This window comes from Callithrix jacchus, chromosome 10 (assembly GCF_049354715.1).
Source record: "Callithrix jacchus isolate 240 chromosome 10, calJac240_pri, whole genome shotgun sequence".
Classification (NCBI taxonomy): domain Eukaryota; kingdom Metazoa; phylum Chordata; class Mammalia; order Primates; family Cebidae; genus Callithrix; species Callithrix jacchus.
This window is the reverse complement of record NC_133511.1, coordinates 18,782,077-18,804,054: the sequence shown is the minus strand read 5'-3', so window position 1 is coordinate 18,804,054 and position 21,978 is coordinate 18,782,077. Positions and strand designations below refer to the sequence as shown.

The following is a 21,978-nucleotide window of genomic DNA, read 5'->3' as shown; positions in this document are numbered from 1 at the left end:
CCGGTCCCTCCGCTCTTAAAGGGACCGCGCCTCCTGGCAGCCCGCGGGGGGCGAGGACGGCGAAGGAGAAAGCAGCGCCTGCAGCGTGGGGTCCGGAGGAGGTGCAGGGGTGAACTCAGGACTGGGAGTTGACGACAAAGGGCCGACTTGGAGGCACTGAGGAAAGGAGAGCTGGAGCCACTCCGTGAGGACAAGTCCTTGGAAGACAGATTAGGCAATGGTGTTGGGGTGGGGGAAGTGGGGTGCAGATTCCGTCTCTCTCACGGGATTGTAAAGGTGTCAGTCTCTTCACACACAATCCCAGCCCCGCAACAGTTTTCCTCAGTTGCAGCCTATGAGTGCAGGCTTCCCTCCAGGAATCCCCAAACTAGGTACAAAGGCTTTCAAAAAAGCAGGAGCCTTGGGACATTGGAACATCTCCCCCTCTCCCGATTCACACTGTCCCTGAGTTAGGACACTAGTAAAGAAGAGGAAACGGCAGCAGCTTTGAGAGAGCCTGCAGCAGTTCCAGCGTTAAACTGGAACCCAGAGCTCAGCCTGCTGAGAGTCGCCTAGCAGGATCCAGGACTTCAAGACAGGCATATGCCATATCCTGGAGGGACCTGGGTGCCAGGGCATGCACAGGGCTCGCAGACAGTGCCCCGGGCATCTCACACACCTGCACATTCTCTCCTTTGCCCCCAAAGCCTTCCAATGTAGATCCCAGAACACACTTGGGGCATTCCCCTGCTCTGCCCCTTTCTCAGCCAATTCCTCTTGGCCCCTGCCTGTCCCCCAGCCACTACGTCTTCAAGGGGTAAGTAGGTTAGCTAGCCAAGACACGTGACCTGAGCTTTTAAGTTCCCACCTGTCACACAGCAAAGACTAAGGGAGGGGAGGCTCTGAGGCTGCTGGTGCAGCTGCCACCGAGGAGGCTTCTCCTTACTGCAGCAGTTGAGAGGTTACTAGCAGTCAAACCTCTCCCCTGCTGGCCCCCCTCCCAACAGCCTCTCCACAGCCCTAAAAGCTGACAGCCCCTGGAGGATATCTCTAGGCCACCGCCCCTGTAACTGTGAGATTTATGTGGGGTTTGGATCCAGTCTTTCCTATCTTCCCCAACTCCATGCCCCACATCACCACCATTCCTCCGGGCCAACCTCCTATTCTCCAGATGGACCCTCCATCCTCCAAATCAGCCTCCCATCAGCTAATATAGACCTTCCCATCCCCCAACAGTTGCATTTATTAACTACGTTGTACCAGGCATTATCTCATCTAATCTTCACAATATCCCTATGAGACAGGTTTAAAACCCTTCTTTAGAGATAAAAAGTGAGGCATAGGGAGGTGAAGCAATATGCCCAACGGAACAAGTCTAGTTGGTGGCAGAACAGGGCTTGAACCTCAAAGTCCCTGCTTTTGCCCACCCTGCTAATTGGGCCTCTCAGAACTTTATTCCCAATCTCCCTCTGTTTTCTAGACAAGCTCTTCATCCTCCTGAGATAAGTTCCATGTCTTAATGCCTCCCAGCTTTATTCTTTGGCATACAACTTTTTTTCCCTTCTTTCTTTTCTTTCTCTTTTTTTTTTTTTTTTTCTGGAAATATTTTCTCGTTCTGTCTCCCAGGCTGGAGTGCAGTGGCAAGATCTTGGTTCAGTGCAACCTCTGCCTCCCAGGTTCAAGTGATTCTCCTGCCTCAGCCTCCTGAGTAGCTGGGACTACAGGCATGCACCACCACAGCCAGCTAATTTTTGTATTTTTTTATAGAGATGGGGTTTCACCATGTTGGCCAGGCTGGTCTTGAACCCCTAACCTCAAGTGATCCGCCCGCCTTAGCCTCCCAAAGTGCTGGGATTACAGGCATGGACCACTGCAGTTGACAGATAACGATTTTTTATTCTCAAGAATAGACTATAAGCCAGGCATGGTGGCTCAGGCCTGTAATCCCCGCACTTTGGGAGGCCAAGGCGGGTTGATCACTTGAAGTCAGAAGTTTTGAGACCAGCCTGGCCAACATGGCGAGACCCCATCTCTACTAATACAAAAATTCGCCAGGCATGATGGCTCATGCCTGTAATACTTTAGAGGCTAAGGCACGAGAATTGCTTGAACCCAGGAGGCAGAGATTGCAGTGAGCCAAGATCATGCCATTGCACTCCAGCTTGGATGATACAGCAAGACTCTGTCTCAAAAAATAAAATTAAGGCCAGGCATAGTGGCTCACACCTGTATTCCCAGCACTTTGGGAGGCTGAGGTGGGCAGATCACCTGAGGTTGGGAGTTCGACACCAGCCTGACCAATATGGAGAAACCCCGCCTCTACTAAAAATACAAAATTAGCTGGGCATGGTGGCACATGCCTGTAATCCCAGCTACTCGGGAGACTGAGGCAGAAGAATCACTTGAACCCAGGAGGTGGAGGCTGTGGTAAGCTGAGACTGGGCCACTGCACTGCAGCCTAGGTGACAGAGCAAAACTCTTGTCTCAAAAAAAAAAAAAAAATTAAATAAATAAGCCAGATGTGGCGGCAGGTGCCTATAGTCCCAGCTACTCCAGGAGCTGAGGCAGGAGGATCATTTGAGCCTAGAATGTTAAGGCTGCAGTGAGCCATAATCATGCCACTGCATAGACCATACATTCTTACTCCCCGGTCACACCATGGTTTAGGCTCATTTCCTTCCCCCAGATGAATCTCCCATTTCCTTAGCAAAGGAGGGGAAACTACATTTATTAAATATCTACTACATGCTAGGCACATAGCATGGTGAGAGGGTTGATCCTTGAGTAAGGGGCTAGGCCAGTCTCTTTCTCCACTGTATTCCTAGAATTTGGACACAGCATTTGCACTCAAAACTGGGTGTGGTGGCTCATGCCTGTAATCCCAGCACTTTGGGAGGCTGAGGCAGGTGCATCACGAGGTCAGGAGTTTAAGACCAGCCTGGACAACATGGTGAAACCTTGTGTCCACTAAAAATGCAAAAGTGAGCCAGGCATGGTGGCGCACACCTGTAGTCCCAGCTACTTGGAAGGCTGAGGCAGGAGAATCACTTGAACCTGGGAGGTGGAGGTTGCAATGAGTTGAGATCACGCCACTGCACTCCAGCCTGGTGACAGAGTGAGACATCGTCTCAAAAAAAAAAAAAAAAAAGAAAAGAAAAAATGCACTCCATAAATATTCATTGTCTGAACAGTCTAACCAGTCCCTGTAACAATGTTATGAAGTCAGCATTATTCTTCCATGTTTTAGATAAGGAACTGAAGCTCAGAAATGTTAAGTGCAAGTATGAATTTACATAGCTAGTGTGATGGATGTAGGAATTCAAATACAAGTCTCAGTGATTCTAAACCATGGCTTTATTTATGACATCAAACATCCTCATTAAAATAAAAATAAAAATAAAGACGGGGCACAGTGGCTTATGCCTGTAATCCCAGCACTTTGGGAGGCCGAGGCAGGCGGATCATGAGGTCAAGAGATCGAGACCATCCTGGAAAACATGGTGAAACCCTGTCTCTACTAAAAATACAAAAAAATTAGCTAGGCATGGTGGCGCACACCTGTAGTCCCAGCTACTTGGGAGGCTGAAGCAGGAGAATTGCTTGAACCTGGGAGGTGGAGGTTGCAGTGAGCCGAGGTTGCGCCACTGCACTCCAGCCTGGTGCCTGGTGAGGGAGTGAGACTCTGTCTCAAAAAAAAAAGAAAAAGAAAAAGCTTCCTCATTACCTATTGTCACCTTCCCACTTTATAAAGCAGATTTTCTCAGTTCCCCTTAACAGATAATAGAAAGGTTGTAGTCTAGGATACAGAATTTTTCCAGCCTTCCACAGGTCCACTAGCACAGACACTCTCCATCCTAGAGATATTCCCCACTCTCACCACATATCCCCCAGGATGGACCTGTGATTCCTGAGAACACATACTTCCAACTCCTAATGCAAACCTTGTAACTGCACTCTAGCCTGGGCGACAGAGCAAGACTCTGTCTCAAAAAAATGAAAAAAAAAAAAAAAAAAACCAGATTAGATTACTGGGCTCCACTCCCAGAGTTAGAGTTTCTGATTCAGTATCTGGGGTGGAGCCAGCGAATTTACATCTCTAATAAGTTCTCAAGTGATGCTGATGCTGCTAGTCCAGGGACCACCTTTTGAGAACCATTGTCTAAAATAACCTTCTTTCCTTGGTCTAGCCCTCCCATCCCCAGAACAAACACCCTACTTTGCACCACGGACTTTCTCTCAGTGTCTAGGTGGATCTTCCCCTATTCCTCCAAACAGACCTCCCCCCATTCCCTGAGATGGATTCTCCCCTTTCTCTAGGATCCTCCCAACTCCTACCCCAGACCCCCTCACCCCCACCACCAGGATAGAGGCTCCATCCAGGACATGTTTCCCTATGCCTAGACATGTAAGGGTCGATGATAATTGGCTTAAGAAGAGCAAGGCAGAAGGAGAAAATTCCCATCTCAGCTTAGTGCCAGGAGCTAATCTAACAGACACAGGCTGCTCTGGGCAGGGATTTGTGGGAGAAGCAGTTGGTAAGCAGCTTTGTGGGCCTATGAAAAATAAAGGAGGGTTAGCAGGGTCCTATGGGGGCAGAAAGAAATTTGATTCGTGGGATATTGGAACTGACCAGTTCTGCTTCCACCATCCCAGGTCCCTCTTCCCCTGTGCCTCCCTTGCCCACCATGACAGTCTGTCACCTCTAGACAGAATGCTTTTGAAGTGTATTTGTTAATGAAGTCCCCTCTGCTGGTCACTTGGAGAGATGCAGCCCAGGACCAGAAGGAGGGGTAGATAAAGAGGAGACTGATGGCAAACCCCACCCTGCCCGGCCCACTCAGCTGGCTTCAGGGTTCCTGCCAGTATGCAGCAGCAAAGCCCTCCAGTCCTCCCACAGCTCCCTGAGGCAGGAAGGAAAAATATGCATAGGCACTGAAGTGGAGGCCATGGAGGGGTAACTTGATTGCCTCTCCTGACCCCTCAGAGACAAGGCAGAGTTTCTGCTGTTGCTTTTTTAAAAAACGATAGGCCAGATGCCGTGGCTCATGCCTGTAATTCCAGCACTTTGGGAGGTTGAGACAGGTGGATCACCTGAGGTCAGGAGTTCGACACCAGCCTGGCCAAATTGGTGAAATCCCATCTCTACTAAAAATACAAAAATTAGCTGGGTGTGATGGTGCAAGCCTGTAATTCTAACAACCCAGGAGGTTGAGGCAGGAGAATTGCTTGAACCCAGGAGGCAGAGGTTGCAGTGAGCCAAGATCATGCCACTGCACTCCAGCTTGGGCAACAGAGCAAGACTGTCTCAAAAAAAAAAAAGATAAATGTTTGAGGTGATGGATAGCCTAATTACCCTGATTACACATTGTATGCATGTATCAAAATTGTATGGTTGTATTGAAGTTGTCACTGCCTGATCTTGGTCTTCAACCTTAGTTGGGTCTTCAGGTCTTCTATCTCACTCCTATATCTGTTAATGGCATTTCTAAAAAGTGTCAACTCCTATAAACCCTTAATCCAACAGGTTATCCTCAATAACTTTAATTCCTACTGTATCAATGAAATAATAGAGACCACCAAGCATGAAATCCCCCTCACGCCTATAAACAAAATCCACATATCCACTCCCATTCCTATCTCCTTCTCTCTACTCCATTCCTTTCCAAGTTTTATTTATCTACTTGTTCTCTATGTTCTTCCCACCCAAAACCTAGAAATATCCTCAACTCCTGGATTTTATTCTTTCTTTTCTTTCTTTTTTTTTAGACAGAGTCTGGCTCTGTTGCCCTTTTTTTTTTTTTTTTGAGACAGTGTTCCGTCACCCAGGCTGGAGTGCAGTGGTGCAATCACAGCTCACTACAGCCTAAACTTCCCTGGGCTCAGGCAATTCTCTCACCTCAGCCTTCCAAGTAGCTGGTACTACAGGCATGCACCACCATGCCTGGGCTAATTTTTGTATTTTTTGAGAGATGGAGTTTCGTCATGTCACTCAGGCTAGTTGTGAACTCCTAGGCTCAAGTGATACACCTACCTTGGCCTCCCAAAGTGCTGGGATTACAGGCATGAGCCACTGTACCTGGCCTCTTTTTCAATTTTCATTTTTAGTTGACACTTTTTTTGCAGTGACATGATCTCAGCTCATTCCAACCTCTGCCTTCCAAGCTCAAGCAATTCTCCTGCCTCAGCCTCCCAAGTAGCTGAGACTACAGGCACATGCCATCACACTGACTAATTTTTGTATTTTTACTAGAGACGAAGTTTCCCAGTGTTGGCCAGGCTGGTCTTGAATGCCTGACCTCAAGTAGTCTGCTCACCTCAGCCTCCCCAACTGCTAAGATTACAGGCATGAGCTACTGCGCCTGGCCATAGTTGACACCCAATTCTTCTAAGTCCTTTGTGGTTGTGGACTTGCTCCAAATAAGAGAAAACGAGTATCTGCTTCCAACTCCTGGGCCACCTGCCTTCTCTTCCTACTCCCTTTAAGGAAGACTAAAACAGGGTGTTTCCTTAATCTTCAGACACCATGATGCTTGGACCAGGATTGACTCTAGATGAAACTCTAAGGTAACCAAATTAGGATAGTCACCCTCCTCCCTCCCTCCTGGTGGGAGCCCACTGTCATCCACTGCAGCCTTCAGTATCCTTCCAGAGGCCTCTTAGAATAGGCTACTTAACAATGACTCCTCACTCCCAGTCCACTACTTTCTAAGTCATGCATACTGAGCCCAGAATCCCAAATCACCCACTTTCCCAGGGAATGGGATCACATGGTACCAGACAGAATCTCTTCTGCTGTCTCCATGGTCCAGATAGAGCAATGGGATTTGGTGTGGACCTGACTGAGACTAGTAGGGAAAGCCCTTTTTTCTTTTTGAGACAGTCTTGCTCTGTTGCCCAGGCTGGAGTGCAGTGGCGCAATCTCGGCTCACTGTAACCTCTGCCCCAGGTTCAAGCGATTCTCCTGCCTTGGCCTCCCAAGTAGCTGGGACCACAGGCATGTGCCACCACATCCAGCTAATTTTTTGTATTTTCAGTAAAGATAGCATTTCACCGTGTTAGGCAAGAAGGTCTCAACCTCCTGAACTCATGATCCTCCCGCCTTGGCCTCCCAAAGTGCTGAGATTACAGGCGTGAGCCAGCATGCCTGACCAGGAAGGCCCTTTTCATAGAATGCTGGCCTGTTCCTGAAGGCACTGCTCATGGAAGAATAGATAAAGTCATTCATGCTGTATTACTCAAGGGGCAGCCCAAGCTAGTGCTTAGAACCCCAGTAAAACAAGGGAACTGAAAAATCAAAGAAAAAAATTAGAGGCCGGGTGCAGTGGCTCACACCTGTAATCCCAGCACTTTGGGAGGCCGAGGCGGGTGGATCATGAGGTCAAGAGATCAAGACCATCCTGGTCAACACGGTGAAACCCCATCTCTACTAAAAATATAAAAAATTAGGGGGTCATGGTGGCGTGTGCCTGTAATCCCAGCCACTCAGGAGGCTGAGGCAGAATTGCCTGAACCCAGAAGGCGGAGGTTGCAGTGAGCCGAGACTGCACCACTGCACTCCAGCCTGGGTAACATGAGTGAAACTCCGTCTCAAAAAAAAGAAAGAAAAAAATTAGAAACAGAATTTGATAATCGATATACAGTACATATCTTAAGTATAATGATGTTGAACTTTCTTAAATGTTTCATACGTTAAATGTTTCAGAATATTTTCCTTCTGATTACGTATGAAAAATGGGACATGACAATCCTTTCAGAGTTTAGAACCTTAAAGTCTTATGTAGTCTTGGTTAGATGGAAGGTCTCTTCCTGGATGAAACCTTTCCTGACTCCTTGCCCAGGTAATACCACCTACTCCTATTTGGAGCCTTCTAAATGTACCCTATTTTAAACTTCTATCACTCAGCTTACCTAGTCTTTCCCTGCTTCTACAGTGCAAGTCCCCCAGGGAAGATCCTGGGTTTTATTCATCTTTGTACCCTTAGCACCTGTGCCTGGACTACAGCAGGAACTCAAATGGCTGATGGGATTAATGAAGAGATTGTTTTTTTTCTTTCCACAAATAGACACACACAGGTTTTCTAATAATAGAATTAGGTCTTTAAAAAAAAAAAAAAAAAGGCCCAGAGATCCTTTTTGGGTAGCTTCCTGTCCACCCAAGACTATTTATTTCCTTGACCTCTCTAGCGTAGCAGCAGACCATAAAAATGGACACAACATGCTGCGAAGTAGCTGAAACAGCCTAAAGAATGGTTCTTATGGCCAGGCACGGTGGCTCACGCCTATAATCCCAGCACTTTGGGAAGCCAAGGTGGGCAGATCACGAGGTCACTTGTTCAAGACCAGACTGGCCAACATGGTAAAACCCCATCTTTACTAAAAAATACAAAAATTAGCTGGGCATGGTGGCTCATGTCTGTAATCCTAGCTACTTGGGAGACTGAGGAAGAATTGCTTGAACTGGGACCCGGGAGGCAGAGGTTGCAGTGAGTCAAGATCATGCCACTGCACTCCAGCCTGGGCTACAGAGCGAGACTCCATCTCAAAAAAAAAAAAAAAGGTTATTTTGAGAGGTTTCAGTCTCTTTGAGAATCTAGTGAAAAACAGATCCTTTCCCCAGGAAAATGTATTCAGACACACAATTTTCTAGTTTGGTTCCTGGACCACTTGATTGCCCCTCTTCCCTGGGAGGCTTCCCTCCCACTCCCACAGGTAAAGAACCCCTACCCCATGCCACTGCACTCCAGCCTGAGCAACAGAGTGAGACTGTCTCAAAAAAAAAAAACCTACACTAGAGGCACTAGGTTCTAATCAGTATGAGGCCATGGTCAGCTGCCCTATCCTGGTGAGCCAGTTTTTGTTCATTCTAAAATTCTGTAACACCACTACAGCCAAAGACTTGGGGCCTCCACGGAAATGGCATATAGTCTGAGAAGAAATAGAGAAGTTTCACCAAGGGGAGGAGGAAAGGACAACAGGACAGTTAAGCAAACAAAAAACAAACCACCTGAGTCACCAGAAGGGGAACAAGCCTAACCATTCAGCTCCTCTTCTGAATAGCTATCTCTCCTCATTACCTAGTAAACTGCCACCAAATGTAAGAAATGAGTAAGAGTTCAAGCATTTCTTTTATTACCAAAAACAATAGTTAATAAACACACTCAATGCCTCCAATCCTGTCCCTGAGGATAACCATGAAAGTTCTTGGGGTTGTAGAGGAAACCTTAAGAGGAAAATGGCTAATTGGTTCTCAATGCCTTGGCTGGTGATGAAGAAAGAACCCTTGTAGGGACCAGTCACATGTCACCCTTGGGCCTAAGGACCCCTAAAGATGGGAATGGATGTGAGCTAAGGATTTAATCACTATCAAGCATGTCTTGAGGGTTATGGTTAAGTCTGATACCAGCCCCTTTAACAAGAACACAAATCCAGGAGCCCCTCAAAGAATCCAAAGTCCTCAGACTCCCCACAAAAAGCAGTCTGGCAGAAAAGGGAAGTCTTTAGAGTCTGCAGAATGATGCAGACTCAGGCCAGAGTGAACCACACTCCTCCCAGTACCACTCCTAAAAGCATCCATTGGCAATGGCTGCCCACTAGGGACACTGCCACTTGCCTGGCTCAAACTCCAGGGCCTGGGGAAGAAATGGTCTGGCTCTGCGGCCTTCACACCATCTGGATCTCTGGCTCCTCAGCTATTCCTTGAAACTTTTCCATGATATCCCCTGAGGGTGGCTCAGGGGCTGGGGGAGGCTCTCTCGGGGCTTCAGACAGCACATAGTAGACAATCTCTTGCTGGCCTTCGGCACTGGTCTGATTTACCACATGGATAACAGAACTGGGGTTGTCCTGAGAGGCTGAGAGGGTTATCCCTTCGCCGCCCTTGCCCTCTTCCTCTTCTTTACGTTCTGGCTCCTCTGGCACTGTTTCTAGAATGATGCCCTGCAGGCTGCTCTCATTCAGTGACGTTTCCAGGCCCAATCCCTGTTGTGGTTGCTGCAGCAGTTGCTGTGTCAGCTCTACACTCTCATAGCGAACCAGCTGCAGCCTCATGTAGCCATCTTCATGTTCCTTGTACCTGGTGAGGTAGGAGCATAAAGGGCAGCGAACCCAGGCAGGGGGATACAGAAATGGCCTGGAGGCTGGCAAAGTAAGGAACAAACATGAGGGATGGAAGAAGTCCTGAATTCTAAGTGACAGGAGTTGAAGACAAAAAAGGTCTTTATTAGAATATGTAGAAGAAAAGGCAAGACGGAAAGATCATTACTTAAAATGGAAAGTTTTATGTAGAAACCCAATCAGAGAACCAGACAGACTGACTGACCGTGTTGGAGGATAAGTGTCAAAGGATTTATGAGAAGGCCTTGGAGCCAAGGATCAGAACCCTCTAGTTCTGGCTGCAGGACTTTTTGGCACCATTTATTGGGTTTGGCACCATGCCAACAAGATTCAAAACACAGAAAAATAAGCTTTGCTCCACCACTATTCTCAGGGTTCTCTGAATCTAAACGAAGATGATAAACCTAAAACCACCATCAAAGTAAGGTTTTTAAAACTTGTTGAAAAGGTATAAACAAGTGTGTTAATCTGGGAAGGAGGGTTGAGAGACATACCGAAAACGGGGATGCCCTGAAGGCCACTTGAACTGGTGCTTCTTGCGAAGGTGCACGGTGAGGTTGTTACCCCGTGTGAAGCATTTGTCACACACATGACATTTGTACCTTGGCTCAGAGTCTCCCTGATGGCGAAGGGAGAAATGAGACCAGCTTTTCACCCCAGGGTCCCCCATACCTCCACTAGCCCTTCCCACCAACAGCCTCACTCACTTCATGTACTTTGCGGTAATGGGACTTGATAGAGCAGAGGGAACGGGCACTGAAGGTGCAGTTCTCAAAATCACACCTGTATGCTGGCTCCTCGCTGTGGGTATCCAGATGCTTCTGGAGGTCAATAAGATTCTTGCAGCTGCCATGAGAAATCAGGAGGGATTGGAGGACATGGGGAACTCTGGAACACAAACCATTTTCTGGTCCCTGGTTCCTCTTACCTGTAGTCACAACAGTCACATTTAAAGGGCCGGTCCTCACTGTGACGAAAGCGCATGTGGTTGCGGAGAGAGGAAGGCAGCGGACAAGTCATGTCACACAGAGGGCACTTATAGTGATTCACTGAGAGGAGCAGAGAGGAGGCTGCGATGTGAGAACTTGTAGAACGTTGGAGGACAGCAAGGAGGCTGGGGGCTGCAGGCACTCACCATGGTTGCGCATGTGGTCCCGCAACAGCCGCTCTGTGGCAAATCTCTTAGAACAGTGAGAACACTGGAAGTGCTGCTCTGGGTTGGGGCAGGCAGAAGAAAGAAGGGCTGTAGACGATAGTGGAGAGGCATAGAAAGGAAAGGAGAACCAACCCAGGCAGAAGGGAACCACCCAAAAAGAAAAGGGGATCTTAGGGAGCTATGCATGGACACAGTATCATGGAAAGAGCATGGGACTTGGAGAACCTGAGTTAGAATTCCAGCTTCACCACTTACTAGCTGTGTGATCTCAGGTAAGTGATTTAACCTTTCTGAGCCTCAGTTTCCTCATCTGCAAAAAGGGGGATAAGAAGCCTACCTCATGGGGCTGTTGTGAGGATTCTCTGATATAACTGATATGACACACAGTAAGTATTGAATAACAATGTCTATGAATCTGAATCAGCAAAGAGACTATGGGAGGTACCTGAGCCCAAAAAGAAGAGGGAGCCAAGAGGCAGGTCTCTTCAGCAGCCACCCCCACTAGACACATGCCCCTAACCCGTTCCAAGCAGGAGAGCCTGCATCCACCCCACTTCCTCTGACTACTTACGATCCAATGAGGTCTGGCGACGGATGTGATCTAAGAACTTGGTATTGTTGGCAAACATGCCCCCACAGGTGGGGCAGGCTACCACCTTCTCCTGGGTATGGCTGCGGAGATGCTCCCGAAGTTTACTGCGGTCCTTGAAGGTGCAGGTACAGCCTGGGAAGGAACCCTATCAGTCTCCAGCCACAAAACCCCAGTTTTGGCTAGGATCTAGTACCCCTGAGTCTCTCCAGCCAGCAGCCAACCCTGCACCTGTAGGACTCCCATCCCTTCCTGTCCTAGCTCCTCAGCAACCCCAAGGTTTCTTCCAGAGGCCAGAAGTTAAGGAGTAGCCCTACCTTTCCAGCCACACAGCACCACAGGGTTGTCCTTGCCGACTGCTTCATATTCACAGCACAGACTGTGGGCTTCCACATGGCGATAAAACCACTCAGGATTGTCGAAGGAACTCTGTACCAGGGCAACTTGGGGTGAGGACTGAGGGTGGGTGGAGGAAATCACCCCTATGTGCCCAAATAATTCTTGGCTCTCTCCCAAATTAACTTGATGGGGATGGGAAAATTTGAGGAAAGGAGCTACACAGAAATGGAGTGGCCGGGTATGGTGGCTCAACCCTGTAATTCCAGTACTTTGAGAGGCCGAGGCAGGAGAATCACTTGGGGCCAAGAGTTCGAGACCAGCCTGGGAAACATACCCAGACCCTGTCTCTACAAAAAATTTAGAAATTAGCTGGGCATGGTGGTACACGCCTATAGTCCTAGCTACTTGGGAGGCTGAGGTGGGAAGACTGCTTGAGCCCAGGAGTTCAAGGTTAACAGTGAGCTATGATTGCACCACTGCACTCTAGCCTGGGCTTCAGGCTAAGAGCCTGAGTATAAAAAATAAATAAAATTTAAAAAGAGCAAAAGAAATGGAGAAGAGATACTAGCAGGAATCTTGGAAATGTAAGGCATCCCTGAAAGGGACAAGGAATCAGAGTTAAGATCCCCAGCTTCCTTCCACCCTTCCACCCCAATTACTGGCACTGCATGCTGACCTCACAGTGCTCCCACAGACACAGGAAGTGGTCAGGGATATCAGGGATGACGTTCCGGCTCTGGAAGTCCAGGATGCAGGGGCCAAGGTCAGCCTGGCTTTGCAAGGCCTGCAGCCCCCACTGTTTCAGCTTGGTGTGATAGCAGTGGAAGTAGACATGGCGGATGAGGTCAGCAGAATTGTCCAGAGAACAAAAGCCACATTCCTGCCACAAGCAGGAGAATTCTTCCTCTGTAGAAAGGGGTTTAAAAGGAATAGTCTGACACTTTCCAAGGCTCAAGTCACCTTCCACCTGCAGCACTAAGCAGAGAGTGAGGAGGTTGGACTCTAACCAAATTACCAGGAGTTAATTTAGCAAGTATTTAATGACCATAAATGGTGTGCCAGGTTTAGGGACTATAACAAGTAAAAACGGTCCCGCTCCTTGCCCTCACATAGCTTTCAGTCAGGGAGAAAGCTAATCATCAAATAATCACATCTATAAATATAAAACTGCGACCAGTGATGAGGGTTACAAAGGGGGGATATATGTGGTGCTATGAAAGTATTAAACAGAGGTAATTTGATGTAGACACGGGTGTTCTGAGAAGTGTCCACATGTTGAACTCTGAAGGATGAAGGACGAGTATCTGTAAATAGGTGAAAAAGTGTGGCCTAGGCAGAGGTAAGAGTATATGCAAGGCGGCCTATGCCAGACAGAGAGACAGCAGAAATGCCTGGCATGCAAAACCTCTGACTTGAGTTTCTGCAGTTCCTGATGAATATGCTACCTCTCGATCTCAAACACCTCCCACTTCTTATAAAACCACCAATCCTCCTTCCCCTCATGTTTTGCTCAAGATCTGCTTTCTCCAGGAAGGCCCCATCAACTCTTCCAATCCATCTCCTATCTCTCTAGCATCTCTAAGCACTCTATTTTCAGTGCTCTATAGGAATTAACTTGTTTTGAAACATACATGCTTTAGAAAATAGTGATTCCCCAATTTTTCTTTTGTATAAATATGACTTGACTTTTGAAACTATCAGTTGTGGTTCATAGTCACCAGACTTGAAACAAAATTTGGGGTGAGAAGAGAGGTGCCTCCATATTTTCTGTAGAATAGAGTTTTTCAGACAGTGTTGTGACCCACTAGTGGTGATGAAATCAGTTTAGTGAACTGCAAGCCAAATTTTCTTTTTAAATAAAATAGAACATCACAGGAAGCATTTAGTAAAACGAAAGTATTATTTCAATAACTTTTGTGTACAAGGTTGTGATACAAAATGTATTCCTGGGACACGTTCTCAGAATCTCCCGAGGGCTGTGTCACAGGCAAAATAAAAATATATTAAAAAATAAAAGAAAAACTTATTCCTGCCAGCTGTAATGGCCTATGCCTATAGTCCTAGCTGCTCAGCATGCTGAGGCAGGAGGATCACTTGAGGCCAAGAGTCTGAGATCAACCTGGGCAACATAGGGAGACTCTGTCTCTAAGAAACGGTTTTGTTTTTCTTTTTTAAATCCTGCCACTTATTAGTACCATGACCTTGGGCAAGTTATTTTATTCCTCTGTGCCTCTGGTTTCCTTATTTGTAAAATGGGCATAATGATAGTGCCTATCTCATAGGATCTGTGGAAAATAATGCTTTAATGTAGGTTAAAAAAAGTACTCAGCAATACTTGACACACAGTAGGTACTATAGAAGAGTTCACTATTGTTATTGTTTTCAGATAGGTTTTTATTAAAATCCCAGTTATTTGATACTGATAAAAGGCATATCTAAAACATAAGTCAGAGAAAGGTTAAAAAAGTAGGCGGTGAGGCCAGGCAAAGTGGCTCACACCTGTAATCCCAGCACTTTGGGAGGCTGAGGCAGGCAGATCACAACGTCAAGAGATTGAGACCATCCTGGCTAACATGCTGAAACCTGATCTCTACTAAAAGTACAAAAATTAGCTGGGCATGGTGGCATACCTCAAGTCCCAGCTACTCAGGAGGCTAAGGCAGAAGAATTGCTTGAACCCGGGAGGCAGAGGTTGCAGTGAGCTGAGATCAAGCCACTGCATTCCAGCCTGGCAAGAGGAAGACTCCACCTCCAAAAAAAAAAAAGTGGGAGGTGGGAGTAGGGTTGGACTTGGACTTGGTGGCACAAGCTAACAGTCCCAGCTACTCAGAAGGCTGAGGTGGGAGACTGCTCGAGGCCAGGAGTTTGAGATCAGTGGGCAACATAAGCAAGACCCTGTCTCTAAAAATATAAAAAATTTTAAAAAATTTGCTTGTTGTGGTGATAAATGCCTGCAGTCCTAGCTACCTACTTAGGAGGCTGAGGCAGGAGGATCCCTTGAGTGTTAAAGGCTGCAGGGAGCTACAATTTCGACACTGCACTCCATCCTGGGTGACAGGATATAGCCCTGTCTCCAAAAAATAAGATGTATTCCTGACTGATGGTTGCAGTAAAAAAAGAAAAAAACTGGGAATACTAGCAGAGTTAAAAAACACACACACACACACACACACACACACACACATTGCTAACAGTTTGTACAGAATGATCTTTTTTTAAAAAAAGCATATTCAGAGAGATGTCAAAAATAATGTTCACTAAAGTACTGTCAGCAATTACTTCTTTTTTTTTTTTTTTTTTTTTTTTTTTGAGACGGAGTTTCGCTCTTGTTACCCAGGCTGGAGTGCGATGGCGCGATCTCGGCTCACCACAACCTCCGCCTCCTGGGTTCAGGCAATTCTCCTGCCTCAGCCTCCTGAGTAGCTGGGATTACAGGCACGCGCCACCGTGCCCAGCTAATTTTTTGTATTTTTAGTAGAGACGGGGTTTCACCATGTTGACCAGGTTGGTCTCGATCTCTTGACCTCGTGATCCACCCGCCTCGGCCTCCCAAAGTGCTGGGATTACAGGCTTGAGCCACCGCGCCCGGCAGCAATTACTTCTTGATAGCAAACTTATTCCTTATATCCTTGTTGACTGAATTTTCTATAAATGAGTTTACAATGTTTTTATACACAACAAGAACACAGTTAAAAAAATAAACCACCATTCTCTCAGGCTGCGTTCTCCCTGTAAGGAAAGGAAAGTCAGATTTTCCACCTTTCCTTGAGCTCCTCCCCTTCCTGTGTCCTGCTCTCTTACCAAGGGGGTCATCCTCCTCTTCCTCTTCCTCTTCTTCTCCAGAGCTGTGCAGATGCTGCTGTAGGTGCTGAGTGACATGCTCAAAGAACTTTTCCATGGCTGAGCACACAAAGGAGCAGGAACCCCACTCACACTGTAGCCACAGATTCTCTTTCCGGGGAACTTTCCCAGGAGGTGGCATGGCCTTCACCCTAGAGGAAGAGGAAGAAATCCACAGCTGCAGGAATTGCACCCAAGTGCTGCTGGGGGCAAAAAGCTGGGCAGGCAGCATGCCTAGAATCAGCAGGTATTGTTCCAAGTGACCCATGAGGAACCCTGTGCTTTTTCAGTAAGGATGGAGTAATTCTTTAAATCCCTGGAAGATGTCTGGTGTTTGTGAAAGAGAAAAGAAAACTAACACTATTGTGTGTCAGGCACTGCCCTAAACGCTTTAACAGACATTTTCCCATGAAGCTTCAGAGCAATCTACCAAGAAGGAATTATTCCTATGTGAGGCAGAACAATGTTCAGGTTCAAACAGATGGCTTTTGAGAAGGATCAAAGTTCAAATCCTGGCTCTATTGTCTACTACCTACTAGTGGTATGACCTTGGTCAAGAACTTAACTCTTAACTTCTGAACATTCTGAAGATGATACAACTTTTTGTTTTTAATTTCACACTTACTATATATCAAGCACCACAGTAAGCATTTTATTTGCATTATGTCATTTAATTACCAACACCATCCTTTGAGGTAGGTGCTTTTATTTATTTATTTATTTATTTCGCTTTTTTTTGAGACTGAGTTTTGCTCTTATCTCCCAGGCTAAAGTGTAATGGTTCGATCTCGGCTCACTGCAACCTCTGCCTCCCGGGTTCAGGCAATTCTCCTGCCTCAGCCTCTCGAGTAGCTGGGATTACAGGTACCCACCACCATGCCACGCTAATTTTTGTATTTTTTTTTTTGAGATGGAATTTCGCTGTTGTTACCCAGACGGAGTACAATGGCACGATCTCGGCTCACCGCAACCTCCACCTTCTGGGTTCAAGCAATTCTCCTGCCTCAGCCTCCCGAGTAGCTGGGACTATAGGCAAGCACCACCATGCCCAGCTAATTTTTGTATTTTTAGTAGAGACGGGGTTTCACCTTGTTGACCAGGATGGTCTCGATCTCTTGACCTCGTGATTCACCCACCTCGGCCTCCCAAAGTGCTGGGATTATAGGCATGAGCCACCACGCCCAGCCTAATTTTTGTATTTTTTGTAGAGACAGGGTTTCCTCATATTGGCCAGGCTAGTCTCGAACTCCTGACCTCAGGTGATTCACCCGCCTCTGCCTCCCAGAGTGCTGGGATTACAGTCATGAGCCACCTCGCCCAGCTGGTAGGTGCTATTTTTAACATCATTTATAGATAAACAACTGAAGTTCCAGAGATCAAGTGACTTGCTCATGGCAACACTAGTGGTAATGGTAGGGCCATATTGGGCTGACTCTAGAGTTTGTACTCTTTCTACTCCATGTAGTCTGCAGATGAACCCAGAAGCTCCTTATTTCTTACTGAATCGTAAGTCCCCTGACAAGACTTTCAAAGTGTCATACAATCACAGCATTCTGGGAGGCCAAGGTGGGTGGATCATCTGAGGTTAGGAGTTCGAGACCAGTCTGGCCAACATGGTGAAACCCTGCCTTATCTCTACTAAAAATACAAAAATTAGCCAGGCATGGTGGCATAAGCCTGTAATCCCAGCTACTTGGGAGGCTGAGGCAGGAGAATCACTTGAACCTGGGAGGCAGAGGCTGCAATGAGTCAAGATCGTGCCACCATACACCAGCCTGGGCAACAGAGTGAGATTTTGTCTCAAAACAAAACAAAACAAAACCTAAAGGTTCTCAATTTTATTTTATTTTTATTTTTTGAGACAGAGTCTCCCTCTGTCACCCAGGCTAGAGTGCAGGGGTGCAATCTTGGCTCACTGCAACCTCCTCCTCGCGGGTTCAACCGACTCTCCTGCCTCAGCCTCCTGAGTAGCTGGGATTACAGGCATGCCACCACATCTAGCGAATTCTTTTATTTTTAGTAGCGATGGGATTTCATCAAGATGACCAGGGTGGTCTCAAACCCCTGACCTCAGGTGATCCACCCGCCTCGGCCTCCCACAGTGCTGGGATTACAGATCTGCAGACAAATGTAGAGTTATCCAGCACCTGCCAGAGAAGTTTGGATTTAGGAGGGCAGCAGTTAACCTAGAAATCTGCCCTTTTTAGTCAGCACCCCGGTTCTGATATAAGCAGTTTCAGAAGCATACTTTGAATAACAATAATAGAATAAACAAAACACAGAACAGAGGGTGACATTGCAAGCAAAACTTCTGGTAGAGAGAGGACACTAAGATGCCTTGGCTCTGTCTCCTGAGTGTCACTTCTCCTCAGAAATTCTCACTGATTCTTGCTGACCCCACCAAGTTGCTCTCTCTAGCCAACCTGAGAGAGGTGGGAACTCTGAAAAAGGCCTTATTGAATACTAAAAGGAAAAAGACAGAAAATATAAAAAAACAGAAGATCTTTCATTTCTCCAGTACAGGCTTTTCTGAACCTACTATACCTATTATGCCTACATAGTCTTTTCTCCTCCTCAGAGAAGTATCCAGTCACCCTTACCACTCTGGGGTGTACACGGGGTTGCTGAGCTGCTCACAGACTAACAGTGAATCCTATTACAAATACTGACTGCTGGGCCAAGCGCAGTGGCTCACAATCCCAGCACTTTGGGAGGCCAAGGCGAGGAGATGACTTGCGTTCAGGAGTTTGTACCAGCCTGGACAACATGGCAAAACTCTGTCTCTACTAAAAATACAAAAATCAGTCAGGTATAGTAGCACGCACCTATAGTCCCAGCTACTCGGGAGACTGAGGCGGGAGGATAGCTAGAGCCCAGGAGGCAAAGGTTGCAGTGAGCCAAGATCGCACCATTGTATTCCATCCTGGATGGCAGAGCCAGACCCTGTCTAAACAAAAACAAAAACAAAACAGACACAGTGGCTCATGCCTGTAATCCCAGCACTTTGGGAGGCCGAGGTGGGCAGAACACCTGAGGTTGGGAGTTCAAGACCAGCCTAACATGGAGAAACCTCATCTCTACTAAAAATACAAAATTAGCCAAGTGTGGTGGCACACACCTGTAATCCCACCTACTCAGGAGGCTGAGGCAGGAGAACTGCTTGAACCCAGGAGGTGGACGTTGCAGTGAGCCAAGATGGTGCCATTGCATTCCAGCCTTAGCAAGGAGAGCAAAACTCCATCTCAAAAAAAAAAAAAAGACATAAAATCCCACACCGCCTCTGACTGTATATCACCTACAGTATGAAAGCCCTTCTCAAAGGGGTCTCAATTCTCCAGGTCTAAGTAGAAAAATGAACATCTATTGAGAGGCTATGGTGTGTCAGCCCTGTGGTGCGTCCTCTCTACACTTCATCTGATGTAAGAGCACCCTCATTCCAATCCAAAGATCAGGCTCTTTCTCCCACACGATGATGCTGTCTGGCTTCCTCACCCATACTTCATTCTCTCTTCCTCTGATTAAGTCATCTTTGTCTCTGAATACTCTACATTCCCCTAAAACTCTCTGCCTACGCAACTTTTTTTTTTTTTTGAGACAGAGTCTTGCTCTGTCCCTCAGGCTAGAGTGTAGTAGTGCGATCTGGGATCAATGCAAACTCCATCTCCCAATGTTCAAGTGATTCTCGTGACTTAGTCTCCAAAGTATTACAGCGGGGACTACAGGCACATGCCACCATGACCAGCTAATTTTTGTAATATTAATAGAGATGGGGGTCTCACCATGTTGGCCGGGCTGGTCTCAAACTCCTGACCTCAAGTGATCCGCCTGCCTCGGCCTCACAAAGTGCTGGGATTACAGGTGTGAGCCACTGCGCCAGGCCTATTCGCCCTTCAAACCCAAAAGTCCTCTCTGATGACCCCTTTCCCGATGCATCCAGGTACAGCTGGCACATCCTATCTCCTGCCCACAGTATCTATACACATCTTCGCTATCAATGAAATGAAATTTGTTTCCCCTAGACTAGGAGTTTCTCAGGACAGTGGCCATCACTCATTCACTTCTCATTCTGATTCAGCACAGAGCTTTGTACACTCCAAGCACTCAGTAAATATCAGGAGATAATCACATTCCAGGAAGCCTTTCTAAACTACCTTATTTCTGAATCTACTCTTGCTCCTTGGTTCTATGGCTGGCACAGGCGACACCATAAAACCTCAACCTTATTTTTTTTTTTTTTTTTTTTTTGAGACGGAGTTTCGCTCTTGTTACCCAGGCTGGAGTGCAATGGCCCGATCTCGGCTCACCGCAACCTCTGCCCCCTGGGTTCAGGCAATTCTCCTGCCTCAGCCTCCTGAGTAGCTGGGATTACAGGCACGTGCCACCGTGCCCAGCTAATTTTTTGTATTTTTAGTACAGACGGGGTTTCACCATGTTTACCGGGATGGTCTCGATCTCTTGACCTCGTGATCCACCCGCCTCAGCTTCCCAAAGTGCTGGGATTACAGGCGTGAGCCACTGCGCCCGGCCCAACCCTATTTTTATATTGCCATGTCGTTTTATATATTGTAGTCTCACTTACCCAATTGGACAACCAGAAGCTTCTCAAAAGAAACCATATCAGAACGGCCTGTGTCCCTACACTGTGCCAAGCACAAATATTCTAAACAAACACCTACTGTTAGACTGGTGGGTAAGACCACGGAGGCCAGCTACCTGGAGATATAGAATGATGTGAAACCTAGGCAAAGCTCCCTATCTCTCTCTCACTGTCCTCTTGCCTTCTTTAATATCTCTTTCTGCGCCGTTAGTTTCTACTCTGAGGAGATAGGGGCATGATCATCACTTTACCCTCTTAAGACTTAAGAGAGCATATACTGCTTTGGGAGGCCGAGGCGGGTGGATCACGAGGTCAAGAGATCGAGACCATCCTGGTCAACATGGTGAAACCCACGTCTCTACTAAAAATACAAAAAATTAGCTGGGCACGGTGGCGCGCGCCTGTAATCCCAGCTACTCGGGAGGCTGAGGCAGGGGAATTGCCTGAACCCAGGAGGCGGAGGTTGCGGTGAGCCGAGATCGGGCCATTGCACTCCAGCCTGGGTAACAAGAGCGAAACTCCGTCTCAAAAAAATAAAAAAGAGAGCATATACTGTAACGCAAGACCATGAATGAACTCTAGTATTCAATAAAAAGAGGGCTCAGGTCCCAAACGCCTAAGAACTCACAATTTGGCCAAAAAGATATGACTGATATGTGAAGACAACGACCAAAGCAAAGTACCCGTTGAGGGAGACCAGGACAGAGAGAAACCTGCCCCCCGACACCCCCCCACCCCCGGTCAGGCGAGAAGGAAGGCTCCCCTAAGCTGTGGGTCCCGCACCACGCCTCGAAGGAAAGGTAGAATTCGGACAGAAGGAAGGAGACCGTCTCGTTGGGCAAAACCTGTCACTCGCAGTCCCGCAAGCTTCCCGGAATCCTTCCTCTAAGGCGTGGCGGCGACCGAGTCTCAGCCGCAGCGAAGCCCCTACACTAGAAAGCAGGGAGGTTGGAGTCGGGGTGAGGGGAAAGACCAGGGCAGACCAGAGTGGCCAAGCGGCAAGAAGACTCGCCGAGGTGGCTCGGGAAGAGCTTGGGCTCCTGCTAGCCCCTGCAGAGCACACGTCCCAGCTTACCGTCCGTCGGCTCCGGGTCTCCTCAGCTCTTCTCCTACTTCAATCTCCGGGAAGGCTCTTGAGGGACGGTCAAGGAAAGCCAATCGTCGCTGTCGGATCCGACTGACAACCAATGGCAGCTGGGTCTGGCGGAACCCGTGTGCACCAAAACACGGAAGGGGCGGGAACGGTGGGTGGGGCTCGGCGTCCCGGGTTGACTGAGGGGCGACCGGATACGTGAAAAAGGTAGCGCTTGACAGCGCCTAGGCGCTCGGGGCGACGCACAGGCGGGGAGCCTACGGGCCAGAGTT

General features: G+C 47.5%; 1 protein-coding gene across 7 annotated transcripts; it reads right to left on the bottom strand.

Annotated features, from left to right (window-relative positions):
• Positions 1-8: 8 nt before the first annotated feature.
• HINFP (histone H4 transcription factor) lies at positions 9-21,736 on the bottom strand. 7 transcript variants are annotated; one of them, XM_054241339.2, is made up of 10 exons: positions 21,689-21,736; positions 15,978-16,168; positions 12,853-13,082; positions 12,155-12,266; positions 11,820-11,972; positions 11,228-11,335; positions 11,021-11,059; positions 10,800-10,938; positions 10,587-10,711; positions 9-197 (listed from the first exon to the last, which is right to left on the bottom strand). In XM_054241339.2, exons 2-10 carry the CDS (start codon positions 16,156-16,158, stop codon positions 16-18), a joined length of 1,269 nt encoding a protein of 422 aa, XP_054097314.1. In that variant the 5' UTR covers positions 16,159-16,168; positions 21,689-21,736; the 3' UTR covers positions 9-15. The 7 variants fall into 7 exon arrangements, with proteins under 7 accessions (XP_054097314.1, XP_054097315.1, XP_035120716.1 ...); XM_054241340.2 differs by having other exon boundaries at positions 19-197; positions 11,021-11,141; XM_035264825.3 differs by lacking the exon at positions 9-197 and adding an exon at positions 9,086-10,051 and having other exon boundaries at positions 11,021-11,141; positions 21,459-21,736.
• Between the last annotated feature and the right edge of the window lie 242 nt (positions 21,737-21,978).

Coding starts and splice junctions, on each gene's coding strand:
- HINFP (XM_035264825.3), bottom strand. CDS start 16,158: ATGCCACCTCCTGGGAAAGTTCCCCGGAAAGAGAATCTGTGGCTACAG. Junction 11,973..12,154: donor GGTGCTGTGTGGCTGGAAAG/GTAGGGCTACTC, acceptor GTTCCTTCCCAG/GCTGTACCTGCACCTTCAAG. Junction 10,052..10,586: donor TCAGGGCATCCCCGTTTTCG/GTATGTCTCTCA, acceptor CTACCTCACCAG/GTACAAGGAACATGAAGATG.